Source organism: Ambystoma mexicanum, chromosome 11, assembly GCF_040938575.1.
Source record: "Ambystoma mexicanum isolate Mex_15411 chromosome 11, UKY_AmexF1_1, whole genome shotgun sequence".
Taxonomy (NCBI): domain Eukaryota; kingdom Metazoa; phylum Chordata; class Amphibia; order Caudata; family Ambystomatidae; genus Ambystoma; species Ambystoma mexicanum.
Genome location: NC_090934.1, coordinates 1,253,388,179 through 1,253,416,135, shown reverse-complemented (window position 1 = coordinate 1,253,416,135; position 27,957 = coordinate 1,253,388,179). Strand labels below are relative to the sequence as shown.

Below are 27,957 nucleotides of genomic sequence, written 5' to 3'. Positions count from 1 at the left end.
AGACACCAAACCTGAGTGACCAAATGCTTGCAACTGGGCACTCTACCATTGGCACCAATGTAAGCACCACCTGAGCGTCCCATGCTCACCATTGAGCAACCAATACTCACTCCAGCAACCAGATGTTCACAACTGAACAACCACATTCTCACAACTGACCTTACATCATTACCCACACACATTCCCCTAACCAAACCAAATGAACGAATTCAGCATTAAAATTTGGTAAAAGAAAAATGTTAAGTTACACCATGAAAGAGTCCCAAAGTTCATGCTTGCAAAGTCCACTTGGAACATAACGGTGGAGAAATTGTTAGGTTAATGTAAGGCATAGCATGGCTGAACATTACCTAGCAATGCAGTAAGTCCAAATACACAGGAATTTGACCAAAATCACCAACGCTCTAACCCTCACTCACACCATGACCCACACGCATTCTCCACCCAAACCAACTGGACGAATTCAGCAACAAAAATATGGTAAACGGAATTTAGGTTGCGCCACACAAAAGTCCCACAAATGTTAAGCTTGTGGAGTCCATGTTGGAAAGTGCCTGTGGGAAAAATGGTTAGGTTAGTGCAATTAAAAACATTACTGAACATTTCCTATGGTTGCATTAGGTCCACACAGTTCTCAAAAACTTGCCAACAACACATTGGCACCATGAATCACCAAAAACACATTGGCACTACCAAAACACCTCTTAACTAGGCACCACATCACCATACGGCTCCAACACGAGAACTGCTCACCATGGAGCCATCACATGCCAAATAATAAGGTACTACCTAAACCAGGAACCAATTTCCCCCTGTAAACCTGTCCACTGCATGCCATTTGGACAAACACATAACCAGAGCCAAAAACAACAGCAAGTCAAACTGCAAAAATGTACTGAAAAGATTGCACTTCTTACAAACCTTAACCTGACTAATAATAAGTTGATGAAGGGTTTGTCAGTTAACTTTCTCAGGCATGCGCCATATGTAAATAAAAAGTCATACAAAACAAACAAAAAAGTTTTGGTGTGCCAAAGATATGAAAATAAAGAACATAGTTTAAAACTTTTTCCTGTGTGGCACGTTAATTCTCTTGGAAGAATGCAAGAATGCTTTGTGCTGGGCTTCAGAATAAAAATGCCCCATGTTCAGTTCTCATCACTGTGGTGTAAAAACAATGGCTTGTTAAATAACCCATCAATTATAAGTTGCCCAAACTCTCAAGGTTCAAACAACACAAAGCTGGAGAGGGTGGGCGGAGAGTGTGTCTCCAGAGCATCTGAGAGGCTGCGTTCGGAATATGCGTTGCTTTATTGGAAACGGAGGAATGCTTTACTTATGACTGGCGGGCTCAGATGACCCCTTTGTTCTCCCCCCCATCCCACCCGTCCACACGCCAAAGCTGCTGAACCTCTACTCCCCAAGTGCATGCCGAAGACCCAAGACTGCTGTTGAAGATGACCGGCAATTCCTGGCGATGCGCTGCCCCTCTTGGTCCTGAGAAGACCCTTGCTGGTACTCCGTCCCGGGATCAGTGCAGAAGTTTCGAATCAGCTGGGTGAGGAGAACTGTGACGCAGAGACCACAGACCTGACCCGGTCACAGCACAGGTCTCTCCCTCTTTCTCTCTTTCTCTCTTTCTCTTTCTCTCTCTTTCTCTCTCTTTCTCTCTCTCCCTTTTTCTATTTTTCTTTCTCTCTCTTTCTCTTTGTCTCTTTCTCTCTCTCTTCTGTCCCCCCCTTCCCTCCCAAGGCAGGCCCGGTGACGCTAACCCCAAGAGAAAGGTGGGAGACCCAGGAGGGATACTGAATAGAATGAGTAGAAGAAGCATACTCGTCCCAGTCAGGACTGTGGTGAATCAGAGGTGATCATCCCAGAAACCCTGGCTGGACCCCTTCTCATTTGTCCAGGGATATGCAACCCCTACCTGATCCTGACCATGGGTTGGTGTTCTGCGGGAGGATAACATGGGAGGGGACTTCGGTCAGGAGGAATGGGAGAACACTCTAAAAAATGTCCCTGATGATCCCACAGTCTTAATAGCTTATTGTAAAATTGCAGACTTTGATGTTCAAATGAATAAGAACATTAGGGACTTCAAGTCCAATAATGCTCTTAGTACTAAGACGAGGAAGAGAGGCTCAGAGTTGCAGAACTGTAGTGTGCAGTCCAGTGGTACTAATGACTCACTCCTGAGCGGGACCTTTAAACATTTAAAAACCCTTCAGCTGCAAGCCATTGATGATAAGCAGTTGAAGCAGCAGGAGCCTCCGGAGCCGACGCTGTGTTGCAAGCGGGATGCCGCGTTAAGAGTGGCAGAAGTCAGGAATCCTCAATGCAGAGGATGCACAGTGGGAAGTGGCACTAAGGCTAGCTGTCCCGTGGGAGAGAGATGTCCATCCTGCATCTTACTCCGGTGGTTGGCATTTACCGAAGTAGGCGCAGAGCAGAGAAAGCTCCCTTTTCAGGATGCGTGAGCAGCGGGAGTGTCACCGGAGCTGTCAATCGCCCGGACCATCCCGACAAACAAAGAAACCAAAGCAGCAGCTCCAACAGAGATGCAAGGAAAGACTGGTGAGTTGGCTTTTGATAGGTAACCCCAGAGTGCTCCGAAATAGACTGCTGGCTTAGTGACGCTTTTCAATAACGAACTGTTGAATTAAAGCATTTTGGGTGCAACTCTGTTTAAGAGAGAACATGTAAAGGAATATAGTAACAACCATTGCCAAAATACAAAGGGAACAATATTTGAGCAAAAGAACTGTAATCTACAAGCAGGGAGAATACCTGTAAAAGAAGATCATGACCAACAATGCCTAAGACAGAGAAAGGAAATTATAAATGAAAAGGGGTCCAATTTTCCCAATAATGGATATCTAAAAAGGAAACATTGGTAACTGCATTACCAACAATTAATTGATGGTGTAGAAGCAATCCAAGGATGGTAGGAGAGAAGCCCTCCTTATGTACATCATAAAGAGGAAGAGAAATGCAACATGTATTGCCTGAGGCAAATGAATCAGTGTGAGAGACACTGTGCTGTATCCTTATGAAAGTCATTATAAAACCAGTTGTTGTTGAAAAGTCAAAAGACTTGGCCAAGAAGAAGTTTTTGATTTTTACCTTTTGCTAATGAGGATTGGACTGTGGAAAGTCTGAAGCAAATCTCACCACAGAGAAATAGTAGTAGGAGGAGGTTTACCCTGGAAGGCGAGTCTACCAGGAAAGCAACAACTGGTGGTTAGTCCTGGCAGGCGAGTAAACCAGGAAGAAGACAATTTGAAGTACTCCAGTGTGGTAGAAAGATGTGGTGGAAAGGAAGTGGCAAGTCCACTAAAATGTGTTCTGATGAGCTGTTGTAAAATCATCCTGACAAACCTGTGTTGCTTACTTTGTGTTACACTTGGAGTGGAACTTGGCTATTAAAAATAACCTTTTTGATTTGAACTTCGGTTTGAAATATCCTGAATTGATTCCGGGGAAGTGAATCCGACCCTGGTGGCAAGGATAGAGGTTTATCACATTCTGTTTGAATATAACTGTTTTTTATGGAGTTTAAACAGCCTTATATCCATGTATGATTTTTGTTATATCTGTGACTGTGAGGGACAGATACATTTGGATTTAAGATCATTTCTCCACTTGCTTTAGTTTGGCAGGTAGGGGAAGGCATTTTTAGGTTAGGGACAGATAGCTGTTTGTCTCATTCATACTTATTAAAATGGCTACTTGTGAGAACTCCATCTGTCTGTTTCGCATTTCTGACCCCTCGAAGGACCTGAAGTTAAGATTACCAAAGAAGAGTGGGAATTTATATGAAAGCACTCCTACTCGTCTCAGTGAAGACAAAATAATGGAGAAAGGTGAGGATCATTATTTGAACCATGTTACCTTTACCAATAAGGAAAGTACAATAGAGAACCACGAGAATCACTACTAGTACATCCATACTCGTCCCAGTAAGCCTAGAGAGGTGGGGACAGGTGATAATTATTACTGGAACACTCATACTCATCCATTAAAAGGAGTGTAGATAAGTGAGAATCGTTATTGGAACCCTCATACTCGTCCCAGTAACTATGAAGTATTAGAGGAAAGTGAAAATCCTTTTGGCAATGTTTCTATTTGGCCCAGCCTGGGAAAACACTGGACATTGTATGGATTAAAAGTGGCAAGTGTGATAAACGAGGAGAGCGAGAATAACAACCTCGGAAGGGGGAACCAATGCATCAAGGACAAGATAAAGGAATTAATGAGATCCATTTCCAAACAGTAGGAACACATTAAAGTAGTTGCCAAGAACTACCTATAAATAAGTTATCAAAGTAACTGTGCTGAAATGCAGACTTCAGGAGAAGGGAGTCATTTTCCTGTGCCTTAGTTGGTTTTGATAGTGGTAGGGACAGAATAGGTTAGTTTTGGACAAAGGACAGGTCTTCCTTTTGGACTCAACGATGACTGACGAGCACCCCAGTTAGTTGGTGTTAGGTAGGGAAAACCAGTAGTTTAGGGAAAAGTAGGAGTTTGCACCTGTTAATTTGATAAAGTTTAAAATTTAAGGGCACAAGTCTCTGTCCTTGTTCTGACCCGCAACAGTATTTTTTAATTTTTGCGAATAATTATTTTCTTCTGGACAGTGAAGTGATCATTTCTTCATTTTTTCAAGTAAAAACAAATGAAATGACTTTCTACAAGTAAGACGTGGATCCTTGTTTTGCTCAAAGTATGGTGATCTCAGCACACAGTAGTGTTGTAAACATGACTGAAAGTTTGAGAGTGAAGGAAATTGCATTTCAAGTGAAACAGACCCTGCATTGACATGAGCAAACATTTGCTTGAAACCATTCAGTGAAAATGTACATACCTGCAGCTACGGCTGCCACCATGATTCAGGGGTGAGAGCCCTCATATAGAGCTGCAAGAAGGCAGTCTGATGTGGAGTTTATCGTGCAGAGTGCAGCTTCTAAGCACATGTGTCATATCATTGAAAACTGTTTTCTCCTAAGTAGACTATTTTTGGGTTTGCTGGGTTGGCTTCCACGGATGCATTAAGCCTTGCTGTCCAGTTAATTGCCAGTGCAATTAATTGTTAAATAAGTGTTCTCAAAAGCACATTCTAAAATAGCTTGACCTGCGATAGTTTCTCATTTTTCTTGGTCGCAGTGTTTTGGGACCATTGACTATATTTTTTAAATGAAATCTGTATAAGGTGCTTGAGCACCCTTAAGACAGTTGTAGATTGCATTGTTACTGTAATTTAAAATGTAGACATTGAATCTGGCACAAAAAATGGTAAAGGAGTTTGTAAGTATCAGCTTGATTGCGATCCAGTTTGAGATTTGTTCCAAATCCCGGGTTAAATGTTTATTCCAATTTTGTATTTTTTCTAAAAATGTAGCATTAGTGATATCGGAATAGAAAAAACAGGGTGAGTTACTGAAACTTGGCAGGGGACTATTTTTAATGATTTAAGCATATTCCAATGGTTACCCATTGATGCTACATCCTGCAAGCAGGTGTCTCTCTCCTCCGGGCTTAAAAGAGCAGGGCTCATCCCATAGTGATCAATACTTGGTGCTGCATCCAATTATCATCTGTTATTTTCTTTCAGTGGGTAGACCAGACTGGATCCGGACTGCCACGGAGTCACGACCACCCATCCTCTGCAACAGCTGATGACTCCAACCCGGAACGAGTGCGGCTCCGTCTGCAGGATCGGGAGCTGCAGGAGCTATCGGATGATGGCATGTGCCTGAGCATGCACCAGCCTTGGGCATCTTTGCTTGTTGCAGGCATCAAGAGGTGGGATAAACAAAATACCTATTTGTGTGCCTTTTGTTTTCCTTGCCTCTTAGCGTTTGTGTTTTATTTACAAAAAACAAACGGACATTGATGGTAACAACAAAGCAGCATGTGATAGTATATAAATGTCCAAAGTGCTCCTAAGAATCAGTTATCACGCAGTCCGTAACAGAGTTGGTGAGGGTTGCATGGGATGCACGTTCCATCTAAGCGTTCTCGGAGCATGCACTATTGCTTCAGTTGCTAAACAAAGCAGACCAGTCAAAAAGTCCAAAGGTTTTCTTTGAGTTAATTCTGAGTAAATAAGAATAATTAAGACTTACGTTTGTTCTTTTAAAGTTTCTTTAAACCCAAACGCTTTCACATAGGACATTTCAAAAGGTGACTAACCGTTATCCTTGAGGGTAAATGTACTTGTTTATGTGGCATGGAATTTGTAATGCTATTTGAAGAGGAAGGCGTTTTCTCCAGATAGGAGCAAACGAAGACCACTTTTGCCGCATTGAGTTTCTGAACTTGGAGATATGTGCCGAAAAGCATGTATATTTCTGTCTCAAACATTTGCAAGCAACTTTGATGGGGTGCTGGTTCTTTGCCAATCAAATGTTATTGTGTAGTGTATGAAAACCTTGTAAATTGTCCAGATTTCACTGAGTACGTAGAATTAGTTTCTGTCTCCTGTAGCCTTTTTAGATTGCTCTGGATGGAGGACATTGTCTCTTTCTTAGATCCATACTGAGCCTTGCTAGGAATCCTCTAGAATATCTGGAGGCACTCAAACTTGAATTCTGTAAGATTTTCATAGTGTAATGCGTGCAGTCCAGCTTTCACCGATGAGTGGCAACCATGGGCAAATGCATAAGGGAGGATGTGTCAAAGTTGTTTTAGGTGGGTGAATGCTTCTTTTTCACCAAACCAGCTTGCATGCAATGGTTCTGTTGTGCTCCAGGTAGGTACTCTAACTATTTGCCAACTTGTGGGAGTAAATCTGATGCCTTGAAGGTGACGAGGAGGGCAATTTCGGAATGCTCTTTACCTTGTAGCGAGTGATCCTTAATATGTCAAAAAAAGCCCCAGAGATTTCATACCTGCACTGACTTTGCCCTGTCTGCAGTGTTTGTCTTCTCCCACAAATGCTGAGGCATGGTGCCTTTGTGGACAGTACAGAACATGCAATGATTGCTGTTTGGTGAGGGTACAGTTAGTTTGTGTTCATGCAAGACGGCGGCATCTTGAAAATTGTTACAGTATATTCTGCAGCATATATTTGTGCCACAGCTCCTTTAAATGGTTTACATGTTGACTTGCAGCCCACAGCAGTCATTTGCTCATTGTCTCGGGATACAGAGACCCTAAAAACAGCCAGCTCAGGTGTTTAACCATGATTAAGTATTCTCACCAGATGCTTCAAATGCGTCCACCATCAAATATACGTTTTCCTCTGCATCCCTCTACCACATAATATTGCCTTATTCAAGTGATGCATAGTTTGCCAGCCTTACATACCAATGACCTGAGACCGGTCCTCTTTGCTGTGGGGTAAATTGTCACCTTTTAGTTAATCGTTTGGATGTTAAAAAAGAAATAAGGGGAGGCGTGGCCAAGAAAGCCGGCGATGCAGACGCTCTTTTGATGGCCTCTGTGGAGAACCTGATGCAACGTAGCTTCGAACAACATTTCAGAGGTCCACTGCTGCAGCACTATGCCTGGTCCGGTGTAAGAAGGTCCCGTGCCTATGCGGACGAATTTCCAGCACTTGGTGGACCCGGGATCCTGCAATCTGAACCCGATGAGAGCCGCAGGCCCGCCGCCGCACCTCCCCAAAATGGCGGGCGTAGCCAGGGAGTGGCCCTGGGATGCGGTGCGCACTCCTGGAGCTTTCGTCCCCTATCCCTGAGGGCTCAGTCAGCGGCGATTCGCCTTCCTGGTGCCCCCACCCCCCCCCCACCCCTGTAGGCCCGACTGCACCGCCGTCCAGGGCCTGCCCGGCGTAAGGCGCATCCGTGGGGACGGGCCCTCCTCCGCCCGCGGTCACAGTGAGTGGGTGCCACGAGCGGGGAGCGAGGCGGGAGATCCGCCGCTGCGGGCAATGTCCCGGAGTAGGACCTGCCGCTGGAGACGCGGTGGAGGTACTGGCCCCCCTTGAGCACCCTCATCCTGCAATGAGGAACGTGAAGGTGGGACCGGGGATGCTGCCCGAGCCCCAGCATAAGGGGGGACCGTCCCCAAGCAACAACACGGCCGCAGCCGCACTACCGCAATGCCGGAGGACCAACAGGAGGGCCCCCTATCACGTCAGCCGCATTCCATGGCTTGAAGGGCCACAGTGCTGCAACTAGAGCTGCCAGGAGGTCTAACAAGAGAGGCTCCTCTTCTCCGTTTCCAGGAAAGCAAGCTACGCCGAGGCTCACCCATGATCCGGGGGCGCCCCTGCCCACATATCAACCCTCCTCCCCACCATTGGCAGGCCCCCCCGCTCAGGCCCCAACTGGCTTTCAACTCCACCACTCAGTTATGACGGGGAGATAGCCTGACCTACAACCTCTGCAGGTTCCCCCACACTTGGCTCCTCTATAACCCCTCAGGGGGAGCAGCACCTCAGTATTCCTGGGGGGCCCCTGCCCACCTCAACCCTCCTCCGCATCGTCAGGTCGGGAGCACCTAGTGACCGTCTCAAGACCCCGACAGGCTCCGGGTAGACACCAGTACGAACGGTCCTGACCCACGCAATCACTTTGGAGCCTCACTTCCCTCCCCACCCTCCCCTCCGAACGGGCTTTCTTTTCTCTCGCAGCCTCGGGTCTCCTAGTGCCCTACTGCCCTCTCCACTAAGAACCACAAACTGAGCTCAACAGACCCCACGAGGCTGCATAATAATGGCCAGAGGCCTCTTTCCTCCCCCCTCAAATGGGGTTACTACAAGAAGGACCTTGCTGTCTCTCGTGGTTGCACCTCCCCTACCTGAGGGATTCCGGTGCCCCCCCCACCCCCGCCTCTGCACCTCAAGCCACAATGTCCAGACAATCCAAAACTACCAAAAACCCAGACTTAGCTGTAATGCTACTTTCATCAGACAAAGGAAAGAAAATGGAGACTTTGAAACTTACACCTCCAAAAACCGTGTACGACAGCTACCAATGAAGACATACAAGCATTCATGTCAGACATTAAGACTGAATTTAGATCCTGCATGACCGAACTCACAGCGAAGCTAAAGCAAACCGATCAAAGACTTACAGAAGTGGAGCAGAGGCTCACGGAGGTAGAAGATTGCTCCCAGTATCATTCCACTACACTTGTGAGGTCCTTCGCTCAATCCAGGCTCTCCAGGACAAATGTGAGATCCTCGAATACAAGCAAGAGGACCTCGAAAACAGGACTTGACACAACAATCTTAGGATCCAAGGCATTCCATCTGCAGTGCTAGACAAAGATTTGGCAGAGTATGTGGGGGGAGTTCTTCCAGTCCCTTTTGCCACAGCTAGATATACACCAACTCTTGCTAGATCGCACTCACAGATTGCGCCTTCGTCAGGGAGTGGACTCGAATGCTCCCCCCGGTGTTATAACAGGCGTCCACTTCTACACCTCGAAAGAAGCCATCTCTGCAATTGGTCGGACTCGGGATGAGCTCACGTTCCAGGGCTCCCCCTCCAAATATACCAGGACCTCTCCCTTCTCACCTTGCAGAGCAGAAGAGCCCTTTGACCACTAACTCTCTTCCTGCGGGACTACCAGATCCGCTATAGATGGCTCTTCCCAACAGTGCTGCAATTTTCTTAGAATGGCATTCCCTAGAGAATTAGCCACGTAGAAAACGGAGAAATGATCCTACATCCTGGCTCCCCTGAAGACACTCAGAATCAGACACCCGAAGGCGCGGAGGGAGAATCTGTACCCACGCTGCCGAATCCACGACGGGCCTCCTGATCTAAAGTACATAAGAACAGGAGGGGGAGATGATCTGCAGAGACATACCCAGAAAACTTACACCATGGCAATCGAAACTTCAGTAAAGCCGACACACGAAACATAAAAGGCTGCATCAGGCTTCCTACGGCCCATGCCCACTTCCAGGGTACACTCCATCATGAATTCCTTGGAAAGGAATACAGTCACCCCAGCCACGTTGGCGAGGGGGGGGGGGCATTGGGTCCCATTGGCAAGGAAGACCGCTGACCCCAAAATGTCAGCTCCACGAACAGTTAATGTTGGTCGCCCGTTGGTTGGCGAAGTTAAATTCCCAATTGCAAGGTGCCACCCAGCTATCTTTCCCCCAAAATGATGCCTGATCTACCCACAACTCGACCCCCCTCCTCCCCGACTGTGTCCCACAGGGACCCCGGATTCCACTTCAACCCTCTGCAGCCTGAAGTTCTCCTCCCACAATATCAGAGGCCTGAACTCCCCTTCCAAGCGCAAATCTATACTAAAAATGCTATTCGACAATGAGACCGAAGTGGCATTCCTAAAAGAGACCCACCTTTTGCCGGCAGACTTTGGGTGGCTGCGTAACAAACACTTCCCACATCAATATTTAACATCCAACGGCACCAAAAAATGGTGAACCGCAATCCTCTTTGTGAAAGGTCTGCACCCCCAAATCCTGGGCGAGAAACTATGCCCTGAGGGCCGCTATGTAACACTTAAGTGCCTTCTAATGGGTCAACTATATTCACTCATCTCTGTGTATGCACCAAGTGAAGGGCAGGCCAACTTCTACGAGACCCTGGCTGAGGAGTTAACCTCTTTTGTGGAGGGTCAAGTTATAATCAGAGGGGACTTTAACGGAGTTCCAGACCCCTCCAAGGACAGACACACTTATCCTCTCCCAAGGATTTCAAGCAGTCCCTCCGCGTCCTTCACCTCTTCAGGACTCTGGATGTGGTAGACGTATGGTGCATGCTTCACCCTACTGAGAGACTACTCTTTCTACTCCTATGTCCACAGACATTTTTCAGGGATATATCTTCTCCTGACATCGCCGCAAGTCCTGTCCTGTGTCGACGATGTTTCCATTGGCTCTAGGACCCTATCCGATCATGCCCCGATCTCCATGACACTTCGAGCGCTTGATGCTTCTCAGAGCCCCCGACGCAGTTGGTCCTCATACGATCCCATGCTTAATGAAGTGGCACTGAGAGACTCCGTCGCCAGGTCAATCCAGAACTTCTTCAAGGAAAACCCCTACGAAGACACCTCTCCAGCAAACACTTGGGATGACATGAAGGCAGTCTTACGGGGGGAGCTGATAGCGCAGGGAGCGGCATACCATAAACGCCTACGTCAAGGACGCCTGGTGCTCGAGGAGGAACTCTGTATAGCAGAAGGGAATCACAAGCTGAAAGTCTGGTCCCCAAAAACCCAACGAGCCGTCCGCACCGCCCAGAATAAGTTTGAAAAACATTACGCAGAACACGCAGCGCACTTGCTGGCGAAGGCTAAACAGTTCTATTACACCAGAAACAACAAAGCAAACAAACTAATGGCGGCAAAGCTAGCCAAAGTGCGCAGGAGAAACACCATTACTGGACTCTGGGACCATCAGGGGGTAGTGCGATACTCAGAACAGGAGAAATTAACAGCTCGCAATAGACCACATGAAACAGGTGATGGACGCACCACCACAAGACCCTAACGAATAGCGAAAATTCATGCGGAAGGCAGCCCTCCCCCAACTAGACGACTTGGCCCGGGAATCCCTGGAAGCTCCGATCACAGGGCAGGAGATCGAAGCAGTCATCAAGGCTCTCAAACCCCGTGCTCCAGGCCCCGATGGCTTCACCAGCAAGTTCTATAAGATTTTTTGCCCCAAGCTGACCCCCCTCCTTGGTCCAACTCTTCAATTCCTTCAGGGACTTGGGTGCAGTATCCCCCTCCATGCAGGAGTCAATCACCATTCTCCTCCCTAAGCCAGGCAAGGACCCGAAAGATATATCCTCCTACAGACCGATTGCCCTCCTAAATATAGATGCTAGTATTTACTCCAAAGTTCTCGCAAACCGCCTATCACAGATCCTTCCCAACATAATCAACCCTTACTAAACTGGCTTCAGCTTAAACAGATCCACGGGGGATAGCATATGCAGAAGCCTGAACTTAATTGACATTGCAGCCCAGGACTCACAGAAAATGACGCTCCTAGCCTTGGACCCCACCAAGGCATTCAATAAAGTTGATTGGGTATTTTTGCAGCTCACCTTGGAAGCGTTCCGCTTTGGTCCAGCCTTATGGGACATGGTCATGGCCAACTGCAGATCCCCGAAAACCCTCCTCGGGGTTAACGGCACTCTCCAACCCAATTGCGCTGGCTTGTGGGACAAGACAAGGATGCTCGCTGTCCCCTCTATTATTTTCCCTGGTTATGGAACCTTTCGGCCAAAGAATCAGACTGAACACCATTATTAAGGGCCTACAGGTGGGCATGTCTCAACACAAAATAGCCCTTTACGCAGACGATGTGCTCCTCACAATCTCAGAGGCGTGCACCTCAATGAGGCTCTTTCTGAAATCGACGCCTTTGGGATGGTCACTGGCTTCACCATCAATTTTAGCAAATCTGTCGCCTTGAGGATTGGCCTGTCCTCTGACGAAATAGAAGCCCTCAGCTCTCTCAGCCCCATCCAATGGGAAAAGAAGTCGATCCCTTACTTGGGAGTGCATATCCCCGCAAGCCTGAAAGATACATACAGATTAAACTTCCCTCCCCTCTTCAAAGAGCTCGAAAGGGACCTGGAACGCAGGTCAGCACAGGAAATCTCTCTGTGGGACGCATTACAGCCTGCAAAATGAACCGTCTCCCCAGGCTCCTTTATGAGAGTGCTTCGCTACCCGTCGCAGTCCCCCTCCTAGCCATAGGGAAATTACAAAGGAAAATGCTCCAGTTTATTTGGAGGGGTAGAAAAGCAAGGCTCTCGCAGAACACTATGGGCAATGCCAAATTAGGTGGGCTTGGAGTCCCCAACTTACGAAACTATCAAGTGGCAGCTTAATTAGCCCAGTCTCACGCCTGGATGTTGACCTCCGACCCTCCAAGATGGGTAGAAACTGACCAATCGCGGCTTCCCCATCCGCTACGATTTCTGCCACACATCGAACCTCAGCATTGTCGGCGATGGGGAAAGCTACTATCCTCTACTACCCAAACCCTTTGACTATGAGACTGGGCCTTGAAACGTAAGGGGGTCCCAAGAGGGCTGGGCCTGTCCGCCCCGGTCTTTCACAACCCAGCATTCTTCCCGGTTACTCAGCCACGAAATTTTAAAGACTGGATCGCGGGAGGCCAGACAACTCTGAGCCAGTTCTTCATAGTGGGCGAGCCCCGCACGTTCAAACAATGCAAGGAGGCCTTTCACCTCCTGGAGACGGACAGATTCCCCTACATCCAGATCCGCCACTGGTGCTCCCAACCCCACACGCGACAGGCCGAACTTACCCTGTTAGAGCCCCCGGTGCGGGGAAGAACTTCCACCTAATACAGACGCCTGCAGGTTTACTTTCTCTCCACGAAGGCACCCAATATGGCACAATGGGAGGCTGACTTGGGCCGGCACATAGAAAACCAAGAATGTGTGGATATATGGACGAGAATTCACGCCTCTTCCTCCTGCAGCACGAATAGGGAATCTGCATACAAAATCCTCCTGCGCTGGTACTACCCTACCCTACCCTACCCTGAGGCTCCATCACATGAACCAAGCCCTGGACCCCGCTTGCTGGAGACTCTGCGGCCCACCGGGCTCCTTCTACCACATGTGGTGGCTCTGCCCCAGGGTAAAACGGTTCTGGACACAGTGTCTAGCCACCATTGAGAACATTACCCACGTGGCGCTTCCACTGGAGCCCGAGCTTGTCCTCCTGGGAGCCCCAAGCCCCAGGGTGCACCCCCGATCTGGCAGGAAAGACAAGTTGATAACCCAATGCCTCCTAGCAGGGAGAATCGAGGTAGCACACGTCTGGAAAACAGAGGGACCCCTAATGATCCTGTGGTGGGGGAAAATGTGGGACATTCGAATAGCAGAGAAAGTGACGGCAGCGGGAGCAGGACTTCTACACCGCTTTTTAGACATCTGGGCCCCCTTCCTGGAATATGATGAAGCCTTTCTGGCACGAACATTCAAACCCTGACATGCCCAGAGAGTCCTTGGTGCAGAGAGGGAGCCCCAGGGGGAGACAGAGCCTGGGACAGACCTAGCGATCTGAACTCGAGGGGAAGCTCCATGCTATAAGGGTCAAGGGGGGAGGCGGTAATCGGGGAACTTATTTGTATAATTTTTGCTACCAGTTGAAATGTCTGTCTGATGTCACCTTGCATTGGTTTAAAATAAAAGCATTTAAAAAAAAGAAAAAAAAGAAATAAGGGGCACGTCACCTCATTTGGCCACATCTACCCACCTTCAACCAGCATCAAGAGGTGCATGGATTGCGGTAGACCTTTCCCTGTGCCTTACATGGCCAAGCCTCTGTGACATTTATTTTTTTTATTTTTATTTTTTACATTTGTATAGCGCACAGGCAGCCCAGGGGCATTGTGGCACGGAGAGAACATGTGCCTTGTGTAGTAGGTTAGCACCAAGATCCCTCTTTCAGTTGATGTTCCGGAATGCTGCAGGCCATTAGCAACTTACTGAAAGGTTGCAAGCTATCAGACTTGGATAAACTATCCGGTAGTGGGTGTCGGACTGAAGCTGGCTGTACTTTTTAGTAGTGTTTTTGAAGGCTGACACACATGCACAGTGTGAGGAGCCAGGAATGAGAGACAGACACAGAGGACTCATGTTTTGGCTATACACTTTTATTAAATGATTAAGGCGTTGAAAAATGCCTCACTATCCCTATTCCTAGAGGGGCTTCCGCACATCAACCAAAACAAATGGGTCTGTCCTTTGTCAAGATGTCAAAGGCATAATGATGCCCTATATCTGAAATCCTATCCTGGCCTTCACAATAAAAATTAACTCTAATAAGGATATTGTCTCTGATTCTTCAAAGTGCACACATGTTCAAATCCAACCAAAAAGATCCAAGTGCACAATGTTCACAGTCCAGGGAATGGCTCCCTTCCCCACATTCCTTTTCTCCAAAGCGAAAAGTTCAAACAAAGACTAACCGAGTTCCTTGTAACCCAAGAGGATAATTCCCTTCTCTTGGTGGATTCACTGTTCCTGGGGAAATGGCTTCCTTACCCAGAGTTCTCATCACATTCAACACAGTTCAAAATCCTAAGGGCATATGTCTTCTTTGGGATTCCCTTTTGTCTGTATTACAATTGCGTGCGGGTCCCAGACTTGCAGGTCACTTGATATACATACCTGCCAGGCTCTTTTCCACATTTATAACAATTCACAATCTTAAGGGCATGCTTCTTCCTTGAGATTCTCTTCTTACTATAGTTTATCGCACACACACTTGACTTTGCCTGGTATACTCTCCGCCCAGGTTTTAGATGCAGTCTCTTTCACTTTCTTGCAAACATTTGACTTGGCCTGGTAAACTCTTGTGCAAGGACTTTTTTTGCATTTCCTTTCAAACACTTGGCTTTGCTTGGTATTCTCTCCTGCCAGGATTCTTATGCACTTTCTTTTAACAACATGTGTTTGGAACTTTTAATTTGATCATTCAGCTTGCTTTCCAAACACTTGGTATATTTTTCTGCCAGGTTTCAGCACATAATGTCTCTCTGATTTCCCTTCTTGGTCTCCCCCTAGTCCATACTGTGGGTCCCAGACCCCAGTCCCACTGTGTAGGGCTTTCTTTACCTCACCCAACAGTGCTTCGACATCCCAACCCTTTCCCTGGGCTCACTGGTTCTCGTCTTGGGCTTTCTCAACATTCCCAACTAAGTCTGTTTTCTACGGTTCCCACGTCTCTCTCTGCCCTTCCCTGCATTTCCAGTAGGCATTCATGCTGCTGGGACTTGCGCGTTGCCACTGGTACCTCGCTGTGTCCTGAGCTGGAGAACTCCATGCTTCTCTTCCCGGCATGATTTTCAACCATGTTGGGCCAATTGAATTTCCCCAGTGACTAGACCGTTGGCAGTGGTTCTCGTAAGGAGCAATCATCATCATTGCTACTCACTTTTTCCTCATCTTAGTTGTCCTACTGTTCCTTATCTGGTATTGGGGGAAGCTGATGTTGGATCTCATTGGGAGTAATCATCTCTGTTCCGTGCCTCTTCCTTGTCTCTTTTGTTGACCAACTATTCTTTAGGTGATATTGGGGAATACTTGAAGACTTTGCAAGTGGTTGAGGGAGAATGTTCCAATATGCCATCATGACATGAGGAAGGGAGGTAACGTCCCTTAAAGGGAATGGGGGGGGGGGGGGTTGTGACTTCCTCCAATGATTTTGTGTCATCCACCTGACGGTCGCCCCCCCCCCCCCCCCCCCCCCCCAATCTGGTCCTCCTTCATATAGCAGCTCCCAGGGTCAGGATCAAGTAGCAGCTGCCGTCCCCTGGCCACATGGGGAAAAGCTATCTCTGGGAAAGGAGTGACATCAGATTCATCACAGCAGGCTCCCCCAATTCCTGAAGGTGTACAAAACCTTGCGATCAAAGCCCTCACTCCTGCCAGCATGCCAAATTCCTTTCTTCCGAATGTTCTTAGACTGCAAACAAGGGAATGTTTTTCCTTATTGATCAAGAATGCTGTTTTTGGCTTCTCTAATCCTGCTCACACCACAGAGCATGGTTGTTCTAGAAGTTTCTGGGGCACATGGACGAACTTTCAATCTTGCCAGAGAAACAATTTCCCGCAGTGATGTCCGTCTATGAACTTGGATCTAACTTCAGAGTTACAGATACATAGGATTCAGATTCCTCCTTCTCTGCTTTCAACCCATCCAAATGGTGCCATCAGGACTGCCTTCCTTTGTAAACCGTTCTATTCCATCCTCCCCTTATTTAGTTTGCTGTTGCAACGTATACTTGAGAATACGGAATCCCCACGACTGTCTGCAGGTAACTGCCTCGAACTCAAGGCAATATTTTTGGTGACAAACTCCTTTGTTTCTCTGTTCAAAGGGAAGAGTGGCCAAGTCATGTTTTCCGTGCACAAACGCATCAGAGAATTGGGTGCAGTAGCATCTGCCTCTCATTTGCAATGGGGGATTGAAATCTCAATTTAAAAAAATTAAATTGCATCCAAACTACTTCTTTTAATGCAATTTTTGACACACAAATGTTGCTGCAAGAAAATCCATAATGTTGCCAACTCCTTTCGAGGACTATTCAAAACTAATAACTGCCTCATTTAGGCATACCATCTACCTTCAAACTTCTTTCCATAAAGTTTTTATTTTTTCTTTCTAGATAAAATAAACGAGGTAAGTGATGCAATTATGGTGATGGATAACCTAATTTAAAGCACCAATGCACTGCTGGATGCCTTGGTAATAGCATCTCTCCCAATGTGTATGCACAACACAGTATCTTTTTCTCTCATCAACCAACACCTTTCCTGAAAATATTCTCCACCCTCCTCCTCTTGGTCCTCCTACTCCTCATTTGACCTCACCCAAACAACTCTAACTTCCTATTTCCTGTCCCTCATTTTACCCTCTTTCTCACACACATAGTCTTCCCATGGCTAATCCCACCCAGTCTGCCCTGCCCGGGAGGTATTACAAATGCCAAACTACATATAAAGGGGGCTAAGCACTGCCCCTTTTTGCCTCCTGGGTCTGCCTTGCTGGGTTCATGAAGGCCCGCTCTGGAAAGTATTCCAGCTCGTGTTAGGGATGGTCTCCCATTATCACAAACTAAATGATTTTGTTATTTAGTTTGTGTACATTACTTCGGAATTCTTTTAGGCATCTGTGGGTTAAGAGGTAAAAGGGTGTGCAGATGGGGTTAGTGTGATAGTGAAGGGGAAGGGGGGGGGGGGTCCACCCTCCCAAAAAACAAATCCAAGTAAAATCTGAAGTACTGTACATTGTGACCAATTCTGAGATGTTGTAACTTATTCCCGGGATAGAGTCCTTTCCCATGAGGCCAGGGTAGTGAGGCTGCTACCCGATAGCCCCCCTGGGGATAGTACTCAGGGGGAGGATCTCATGGGGAGAGACCTCCCCTCTGGAGACAAGGGAGAACATCTCGGGAGAACGCAATATAACATCTTTCACCCTTCACCCATGCCCTATACACGGCCCTATATACACCTTAAACCCCACTCCCATCACTAACTTTGAGATTGAGAGTAGATCCATGTACTTCTTTAACATATGTAAGGTTGACAAAACCAAATGTACTGAGAAAAAGAAGATCTTTGCGAATCCTGAGGGTTTGCCTGACCCAGGTACTGGGGCAAGGTGGCCCGTCTGTAGGAGGAATAAGGGCTAACATGACAACTACAGATACAGGTGTTGACGGTTCGCCAGGGTGGAGCCTGTGCCAGAAACGGGAAACAGAATGACGACTACTTGTCTTTGTACCCGGGAGTTTTGCATCAAGTCCAGAGAAGAACCAAGCAGATTGGCAGACATAGGTGAGCAGCCGTGGAAGTCCAGAGGGAGGTCGAGCTAGAAGCAACCTCCCCGCCAGTCTTGACAAACCGTGCGGTGGCGCAACCGTGAGCAGCGTCGAGACTGTGAAGCAGAGAAGCCGAGCGCAGGCCCAAGCAGCCGACAGACAGGGCAGAAGGAATGCTGGTGCTGCCACCGAGACGCCCGATCCCAGGAAGAACCGGAGTTCTACCCGATCCCAGTGACATGTATGGGGAAGTTCGGGAGGCTCGCTAGGGGCGCAAGGTAGGCAATGAGAGGGTCTTGCATCCGAGGAACACTTCTTTGGCCCAGTGGCCTAACGAAAACCACAAACCACCAGAGAACGGTCTGGGACCCGAATGTGAAGATTGAGAGTGATGTGGGGAAGGAAAACCCATTAGCTATCCAAGAGGGGTCTGGGAACCATATCAGAATAAAGAAGCAAGGCATCTTCCTCCTGGCAGGACTTGGCGAGCCAGTAAGCCAAGTGGGGCAAATCAAAGAGCGAAAGAAACTAGGGTCTAGGACTTAAAATGAGACAGTAACACAAGTCATCTTCCTCGTCGCAGTACTTGGTAAAGAGGGATACCAAGTAAAGCCGATCAAACGAGAGGAGCCAGGGTCATGGACACTTCTACCATTTGAGAACTGTGTGTTTGAAGCTATGCGATAAATAGATCAGGGGAAGGGAGTAATTTCCCCCCTGGTGGTGTTGAACTGTGATAACAAAGTAAAAGTGGTGAGGGGAGTCATTCCCGCTGATAGATTTGAACTATTCAATCAAGATACCAGGAGAAGGGAATCTTTCTCCTGGTAACTAAAGTTATGAAGACTTTCTAATGCAAAGTGAGATAGGCAGTGTCTGTCAAGGAGAAGTGTTTGACTTTGTCTTTTTGTGTTGGAGAACATTTTGACCCGGGGAGCCATTCCCCTAAGAAGTCCTCGAAACCTGGAAGTGAACTTTGATCCCAAGTCCAGAAGAAAGGAGTCATTCTTCTGGACCAAGAAGGTTTTTTTTTTTGTCTAGTTTAGTTTCAAGTGTAAGGGACAGAAGTAGAGATTTTGACACAGGATGGCGGACTATTAATTTATACGGCATTCTGACAGAACCCTTGGTGTTTTAGTTGCAGCAGGGAAACTTCTCTTGGAGATAGGGAAAGCTGAGTTTACTCTTTATTTCCTGAATAAACAAAAGTCTATAGAAATCAACATGCCACCAGTGTGTCGGTCTCCTCCTACTGCACCTTTACAACACAAACTAAATTCCAACAAAGTAATGATTTTTGCTGCAATGACATAGAGCATTTAGGAAGCTGCGCCACAACAAAGTCCAAGGTGAATAGTCAAATGTCTCTTTTCTTTGTCAGGGAGCTGCTCAGTAGCAGGTTTGTAATAGTCCATGTTGGGGAACTTCACCTCAGCTTTTGCATCGTGGTGTGTTCTGGTGTCATTCCTTACAGCTGTGTGGGTGGTTTAGCTGTTCTGGCTTGCGTGTCTTTCTTCTCCAGCATTTAATCTTTCTTTGTCAGGGTGGGAATCCTCGGTTACACACTTAGTACTTCATAATATAAAGGAAAAACTGTTGTGGCTTGTAGTCCGTCCCTGACCTTTTTGGGTGCATTTGGCCTGAGCCAATCGGACGTCGAGTAGCCAGCCGTGCCCCTCATGGTCCCTTTTGGATTCTAACCGCACGTTGTACTGACAGAAGTCCTCTCGCCTGTTCTACAGCGAAACATCAGGCAAACTTCAACTGCAATCTAAAAAGCCAGTTAAGTATATTGATTGGTGATTGAATATGGAGAATAGATCAAAGAAGTCATTGTTTAAGGCTTGTGGGATGAAGAATGTCTGAGGGGGACAGGCATAAGGAGTGTATTTACTGCCTATACCCCATCCACACTGCCTATACCCTATCCACACTTCTGATGACTGTGACATATGCCATTTGTGCTACATACTAAGAGTCAGTCGTAGGAGGCTGGTCTGCTGTCTCAAAGAGGGCAACCCCCCTCCCCCCCATCTGTGGCAGAATCCTCTAAGAGTGTGGCAACAAGACCATCCGTAAAGCCTTACTGACCCAAAAGAGATCTAGGTTGGAGGAGAGCTGTCAGGCTTTCAGAAAAGGCATAAAACAGTGGAGGAAAAAGGAATCGTCAATGGCAGGGCAATCATTAGTTACCATCCACTGGCATAAGGCCTGTCATGGCCACAGGCCCCAGAACACAAAAACCACACCATCTAGTGATTGGGGCAATGGGTCACTTCACTCAATTATGTACCTTTGGGACCCATAAACACATGGGCCCTGGCTGGACTCAGTCCTGGCATCTTTGGAGCCAGGCTCATCTAGCGATGTGAGCAGGAACACTTTATTTCAGTGCAGGAGTGCTTTTATTTTACAAGAACTTTACAGGAGCTGAAAGCCTTTATTTCAGAGAACCTCCTCATGTGCTGACTCATTGGGTGTGGCAGGCGGGCTGAATCTGGTGGGCGGGGCTTCAGAAGCTCATCTATATAAGCTGCTCCATCCTTAAGGCCGATGCTTCGCGTTACTGTGCACTCACGTGCAACGTGACGCTCACCACTGCTTGGACCAGTTTACTTACCGTTGAAACCAGGCGTTCTCCTGCATACTCACCTCCAGGAAACTGGCGCTTCATCGCTTCATCTGCAGACTCCTCTCTTGACATCCAGTGATCTTGTCACGACCCTGCAGCACCGCACTCCTCATCCATGAACTTGGACCCTGTGAAGAAGAAGAAAGACAAGGTTAGAACATCCGTCCTAGGGCTGCGCCACATTTGAACCTTGTGCGCCCCCTAGTTAGCAAACTTACCAGCTACTGTACCGCTGCAGCTTCATTCCTCATTCCCTCCAGCTGCCGCCTCGAGCTCCGCAGCTTGTGCCGGGCCAGCAACATCACCTGCAAGGGGAGAAAGCAAAAGAGCAAACATCAAAAGTGGAAAGGACAGCAATACAAGACAACGAACTTTACAATACAACAAAAACAGACAAGGAAAGACAAAGGCAAACAGGAACACTTACCTGAAGTATAGTGGCTTAGTCGCAGTAGGACTGGACTGCCACGTGCAAGGGACCATTGAAGGAACTCGGTCCAGATCACATAAGCGTCCCCTGCCAGAAGCAGCAGGAGGGAGTGTTCGCCAAAACTAATGAACAGGTGAGCTTTCCAGGGACAGCACATCCCATGGGTACCACAGTTTGGGAGAAGAGGTCTGGAAGGGGATGGGGTGCACAAGCTGGCATACTCACGCCCCCTATTCTCCATGCAGGAGCAGTCCCGAGCAGCATCACCTATTACCACCAGTCACCACATAAGCACAGACGGCAAAGTCGGACCCGAGCGACCTCACCCCCGGGAGGGCTGCAACCGTGCCCCAACGCTTCCGCAGAGACCAGGTGAGCGTAACAAGGCCCTAACAGCAAAAAGTGGGCACCTAATGACAAGACAGTCGACTAGCACCCGAGGAAGTGGGACAGCCGGCCTTTCAGCAGCCACATCGATGAGTGGGCATAAGACACTGAAGACGACCTAGCCGACGACACACAAAACATCCTAGACTACGAGCACACTCATCGACGTCGCATAAAACATTGACCACAACTACTGTAATTGTTGACAGTGTCTAAAACATCCTTCACCATGATCACACCGTTGTCCATGATGCAGAAGACCTCATCGTCCGCACTGTCATCGTCAACAACACATAAGACATTGACTGTGCAGTTATCGTCGACAATGCAAAAAACAGTCCTTGGCTGCCCACACAAGCTTGTCCAGATCTTCATTGACAACCACCCATAATAGGAGTTCTAAGACTTCCACGTCGACCATACCATCTATGGAACAGTCACAAGGGCCTTCCCCCAACACCGTTCACAGGAAAAGTGTCAATGGGTGACAGCAGACTGGGATAAAGCATCCCAGAGCACATCAGAACCACCTATAGGGTTAAGAATTTCCAGTTGCGGCGATTATCTAACTACTGCCAACAAGACAGACTTCTGCTCCATCGAAGCATGACAAAGTTCCTCCCCTCAGAGCAGACTACTAGGAAAGGTAAAAATACAAGAAAGCATGCAGAAAAAATTGGTCTTTTTCTCCGGTCTCTGAACTCATGCAGTATCAGATTTAAGAGCATCACGTAAACTCAAGACTTCGAACAGAAATATTCATCCATGTTTTCTGATTCGGACGAATCGGAATCGCCACAAATAGGGGAGCATCCAAAACCTACTCTGGTGCCGTTAGCACCTCCAACCCCTGTTCCAGCACCATTACCAGCTCAACTGCTAAGCAATGTACCAGACCCCAGCATAACTCCACAGATGCTGCTGTCAATGCAAGTCCTCAGCTCCTTGTACACTCTGGTGGCACAGTTAGGCAAACGTTTGCCTACACTGCAAGCACAGCCACCGGTTGTACAGCTTTGCCCTCCTTCCCCTCAAAGGGCTAGATCAAGGTCTGCAAGAGCTGCATCAAAGACAAGGTTGCCAAGCACTGAAGGAGCTACATTAAGGACAAGGTCTCCAATAAGGCATCTGAGGAAGTCCTCTGCGACAGAGAAAATCACTAGTACCTCCAGAGTCACCAGAATGCCCAAACTGCGCAAATTAAACCGGAAAAGAGGGAATTGATGGGTACAGACACGGATGGTGATGCAAGGGACACAAATGTATCCAATTGACACTCAACGACTGGGATACAGATGACCATGCCAGAGATTCCATCCCAGAGGAACCATCTAAGCATTCGCCTTCAAATGAGGTAGGAGCGTTCCACACCATGATAATTAAGGCGTATGAGGAAAAGGATTGTTTCCTGTTTTGACTTCATGAATAAAAGAAGGCAATCGATCATCTCTATCCCAATTTTAAATCTTGTATGGGAGGAGGGGCTTCTTTTGATGAAAAGGCCTTTTTCAGAGCCAGCATCAACTGGAGAAATAATTTAGAGCTCCAAACACCACACCAAAGGGCATCACAGCACAGTCGACCCCAGACTCTGTAGTATCTGCAGCAGCAGGGAGAAAGCCGCAAACTCAAGGGTCAAAATGTACAGTACCACCTGATTGTGAAGGTACGAACACGTATGCCTTAGTTAAAAAGGTCTTGAAGTGAGAGATGGGTACAACCACAGTAAAGGCAGCAGCGCTTTATCGGTTATGGCCCGGTATGACGAGAGATGTGAAACATGATGGCTCCCAGACTGGAGTAATTGCCTGACGAGAAACGTATGGAGGCTCTAACCATCCACTACGATTGAAGAAGCATTGAATCATAACATCAATATTGCAGTGGATATTGCAGAAACCGGTTTCAAACAGATGGGAAATATGGTTGTCCTCCGCAGGTAAGGGTGGTTGCACTACACAGATTTTTGGGCAGACATCCAAAGCAAAATGTTGGATATGCCTTTTGAGGGGTATCAACTATTCAGCGACAAGATAGAAGCACTGAAGGCTACAAAAAAAGATACTGATACAGCAAGGTCCCATACGTCTCTGCAAACAAAGCATATTTTTCGGCCCTTTCGGTGGCATCAGGTCGCTCTGCGACTTCCTCAAGGTGGTGTGGAAGGTCCTATCTACGAGGGTCCTATTACCCACAAAGCTTCAGGAAATTGTACCAGCATTACAAATCTAAAGAATATAAGAGCTGTGAGGCAGAGGACCTGCAGTGGCGTCTCGGAGGGCGACCGCAAAAACAACAAGCATGACTTGCCACGGTAAACAGCCTCTACACATTTGCAAGTGGGAGGCAACCTCCAGAATTCTCTGGAGTAATGAATCACTAGCACAACAGATGCTTGGGTCCTAGACCTCATTCGGCATGGGCACGCCCTGGGGTTTGACAGGCAGCCATAAAGGGTCCCACCAAAACCCCAAATGCAACCTCATCTAAAGGTCCTTCAAGCCGAAGTGAGAAAAATGCTCGTCAAACGAGCAATACAGAGCATACCAAAGAAGCAGCGAGGCAAGAGGGTTTACGGAAGCTGCTTTGTGGTAAAGAAGCCGGATCAAAAATAGAGGCCCGTTTGAGACCCTAATTGCAAAACAAGTTCAAAATGCTCACCGCAGAAAACTTCATCAAAGCAGTGCAACCGGCCTACTTCCTAGCATCATTAGATCTGCGGTGCACAAGGCCAACAGTAAATTCTTACGGTTCGTGGTCGGAAGCAGCCACTATTAATTGAGTGCTGCATTTGGGCTCCGTTCCGCCCCAAGGACTTTCCCGAAGTCCCTTGCACCGGTAGCAGCATTCCTGAGGAAGACAGGTCACCACATATACCCTACCTTGATTATTGGCTAGTAATGGGAGCCACAAGGCAAGAGGCGACTTAAGCGATAACGCAGATGGTACATATGTTAACACGTTTGGTATTCTCAATCACCTTTGTGAAATCCTGCATGCAGCCCTCCAACAAGATGGTTTTCATGGGGGCAGAATATTCCACCAGGGAATCGCTAGTCCAACCGTCGCAGGAGCAAGTTGCGTCCATCCCACGAATAATAGCCAACTTTCAGCCAAGGAAGTGGCTTTCTGTCAGACGGTGCATGCAACTGTTGGGAACATTGTCCTCATGCATACCCCTAATTCCATATTACAGGCTGCATACAGGCTGCACCTGAGGCCACTGGAGGGGTTCCTGACCGACAGATGGTCGCAGATGCACGGAGCCTGGAATGACAAAGTAGAAGTTACGGCGCGCTTAGTCCAACAAATACAGTGGTGGCAAACCCCTCATCACATATCCAAAGGAAGGCCCCCTACAGGAAACTTCCACCAAAACATTCTGATAATAGATGCTTCCCTGACGGGATAGGGGGGAAAACATAGGCGACCTATGTGTGAAAGGCCAGTGGACAGAACAGGAAACCACCCTGCATATCAACGTGCTAAAGCTGAAAACGGTAGGCCGGACACTGTGCTCTTTTCTAGTGAGGATATTGACAGACAATACAACCACTATGTACTTCATAAGAAAGCAAGGGCGATCCTCGATTCAGAACTTTGTCAAAAGAAGCACAAACTCTGTGGATCTGGGCAAACATCAACCAGCTCAAGCTTTTCACCTGCTGGGGATGCAAAACATAGTTGCGGGCCATCTCAGTAGGACACGCGATCAATGCCACGAGTGGGAACTGTGAGAATAACCAGTGACAAGAGTATTCAGTCGAGGGGGGAGGGGAGGTTGAGGGGCAAGGCCCACCATAGACATTTGTGTGACCCCGAAGAACAAGAAGGGCCGGTTCTTCGCCAGCAGGCATCCCCAAGCGGAATCACTAGGGGACTTGTTCGTACTTTCATGGAAGGGGATGTTCGCCTATGCATTTCCTCCAATCCCTGTGTTAAGCAGGGTCGTCCATCTGATTTCAATGTATCACTGCTGAATCATCCTCATTGCCCCAGCGTGGCATAGACAGGCATGGTACACTGACCTCCTACACCTATTCCACTCGGGACAGCTCCTGAATTGCTGTCGCAGAACAAAGGGCAGATATTACACCAGGACCACGGATCGCTAAAACTCATGGTATGGCTCCTGACTTTGCTGAATTTGGTCAAATAGAAATACTAGATGACTGCAGAGAAATCCATCAAGCGACAAGGCCGACATCAACCAATAACTCCCTTAACCATAAATGGACCCGGTTCTGCATGGAGTGATCAGCAGCATCTGAACCCGCTTCAGATAAAGCCACACCACCTTCTCAGTACCTCCTAAGTGTGGCAATGGGGGGGGTTTGTCCCATGCATCGATCCGAGTGCATCAAGCAGCGATTTCTAGATATAAGAGAAGAAAGGGCCACACCCCTCTATTCTGCAAAAGAGTCCTCAAACATTTCATGAAGGGCTTAATACTGCCTTGACTGAGCTCATGAAGCCACCCCTTGAATCAATGACTACAACCCACAATAAGTATGTCTCCTGGAAGGTGGCGTTTCTAGTAGCAGTCACTGCCTTCAGAAGAATTTCAGAACTGCAGACTCTGTCAAAGAACCATACCTCAGATTTACAAAGGACAAAAACATCCTAAGGGCAAACCCCCACTTCATCCCTAAAGTTCCCACAGACTTCCACATACATTCAGTGATTGTTCTACCCACTTTCTTCCCGACACCATCATTGCAAGCACAGGTAGCTCTACACTCCCTAGATCTCAAGAGGGCCATGAAGTTTTACTCAAATGGAACAAGTTTGTTCAGGTTCACGTCTCAGCTATTCATGGTCCATCAAACAAGGGTAAAACATCTCTAAACAGGGGATAGCCAGATGGGTCATATCAGCAATCACAAGATTCCACGTAGAAGCTTAAAAGCTTCTGTGGGCGCTAGCACACACCCATTCTACCAGAGCATCAGTGGCCATGTGGGCGAGGGTTCCACTAATCGACATATGCAGGGCCACTACCTGGGCAGTGTCACACACATTTGCAAGGCTCTACTGCCTGAAGGGACAGGACGCAGCAGAATCCAGAGTCAGAAGGGGTGTCCTGCAGCACCTATTCCAGTAAGCTAGGCTTTTTTCATTTACACCATCAACATATTATGGCAACTACTATGTAATTTATTCAAAGCATGTGAATCCATGAAAGATCCAATGTTGGAGGAGTAAGTTGCTTACCTGTAACTCCTGTTCTCCAGCAATGGTATATTTCATGGATTCACATGCACCCTCCATCCACCCCAGGTCTACAGGCTACGTGTAGGTAGTCACTCTAGGGTTAGACCCTGAAGAGAACCTTGAGGGGCAGGGTTAGATACTCAACATCCCATTGGCTGGGGCCAAATACATCCAAAAGGACAGAGACAGATTACAAAACGCAGTTGTTCTTTCTTTGTATCATAAAGTAATAAGTGTGTAACTGAGGATTCCCAGCCTGACCACAGGGAATATTCAAAGAATGTCAATCCATGAAAGACACCAATTCTGGAGAGCAGGAGTTACAGGTAAGCACCATGCTCCTTTGTGCTGGTTGAAGAGATCTGGTAACTGGGGTAGTCTGTCTGGAGGAACTGGTAGGCTGTTGCAAGTGCTCTGCCCAAACCATTGCTGTATGTCACCAGCATTTTGATGAAATATAGGGTACTTGACAGTGGTACTGCCCAAACACATTCAAGCACATACGGAGGGGACAGGAACTGGGGCTCTTCCAACACTCTGGGTTAGGAATGGCTCTGCCTTCCAAATTGGTGGGCCTCCCATGCCAGGCTGTGAGGGATCCCCATCTCCTCTTGATAAGGTATGTTTACTAACCTAACCTTGTCACACAATTGATTTTTATTAATCCACATGATATGTTTAGGATCACCAATGTTTTTTGAGTAATCAGGGCTGACTCTCGCATACTGTCACAGATGGCTCACAGAATACTTAAAATCCCAGAAATGGTTGATGGGTTTTTATTGATCGATTCTGCAGAATATTAGGGTTGTCCCTCCCTCATCTAGAAATAGCATTTTTTCACATAAGAGGCATCGCTAGCCACAAGGCTGCCTATGGAAAATTGTCCACTATGGTTTAATTTCTAGGCTAGCTGACTGGGATAATAGATAAGGCATTCACCTTATCTATTTAGACTCCCTCAAGGTATTTCTATGCTAGTCCTAGGCTACCATTGCGTTAGTAGTTACAAGAGGATCTGGA

The 27,957-nt window shown here is 47.5% G+C and overlaps 1 protein-coding gene across 2 annotated transcripts in view; it reads left to right on the top strand.

Annotated features, from left to right (window-relative positions):
- TRIP4 (thyroid hormone receptor interactor 4) overlaps window positions 1-27,957 on the top strand; it is a 1,139,078-nt gene that overhangs the window by 626,145 nt on the left and 484,976 nt on the right. For both annotated transcript variants that reach the window (XM_069624679.1, XM_069624680.1), the window contains one exon: window positions 5,612-5,802. In XM_069624679.1, the coding sequence (XP_069480780.1) occupies window positions 5,612-5,802 (191 nt within the window). The remainder of the gene's footprint in view (window positions 1-5,611; window positions 5,803-27,957) is intronic.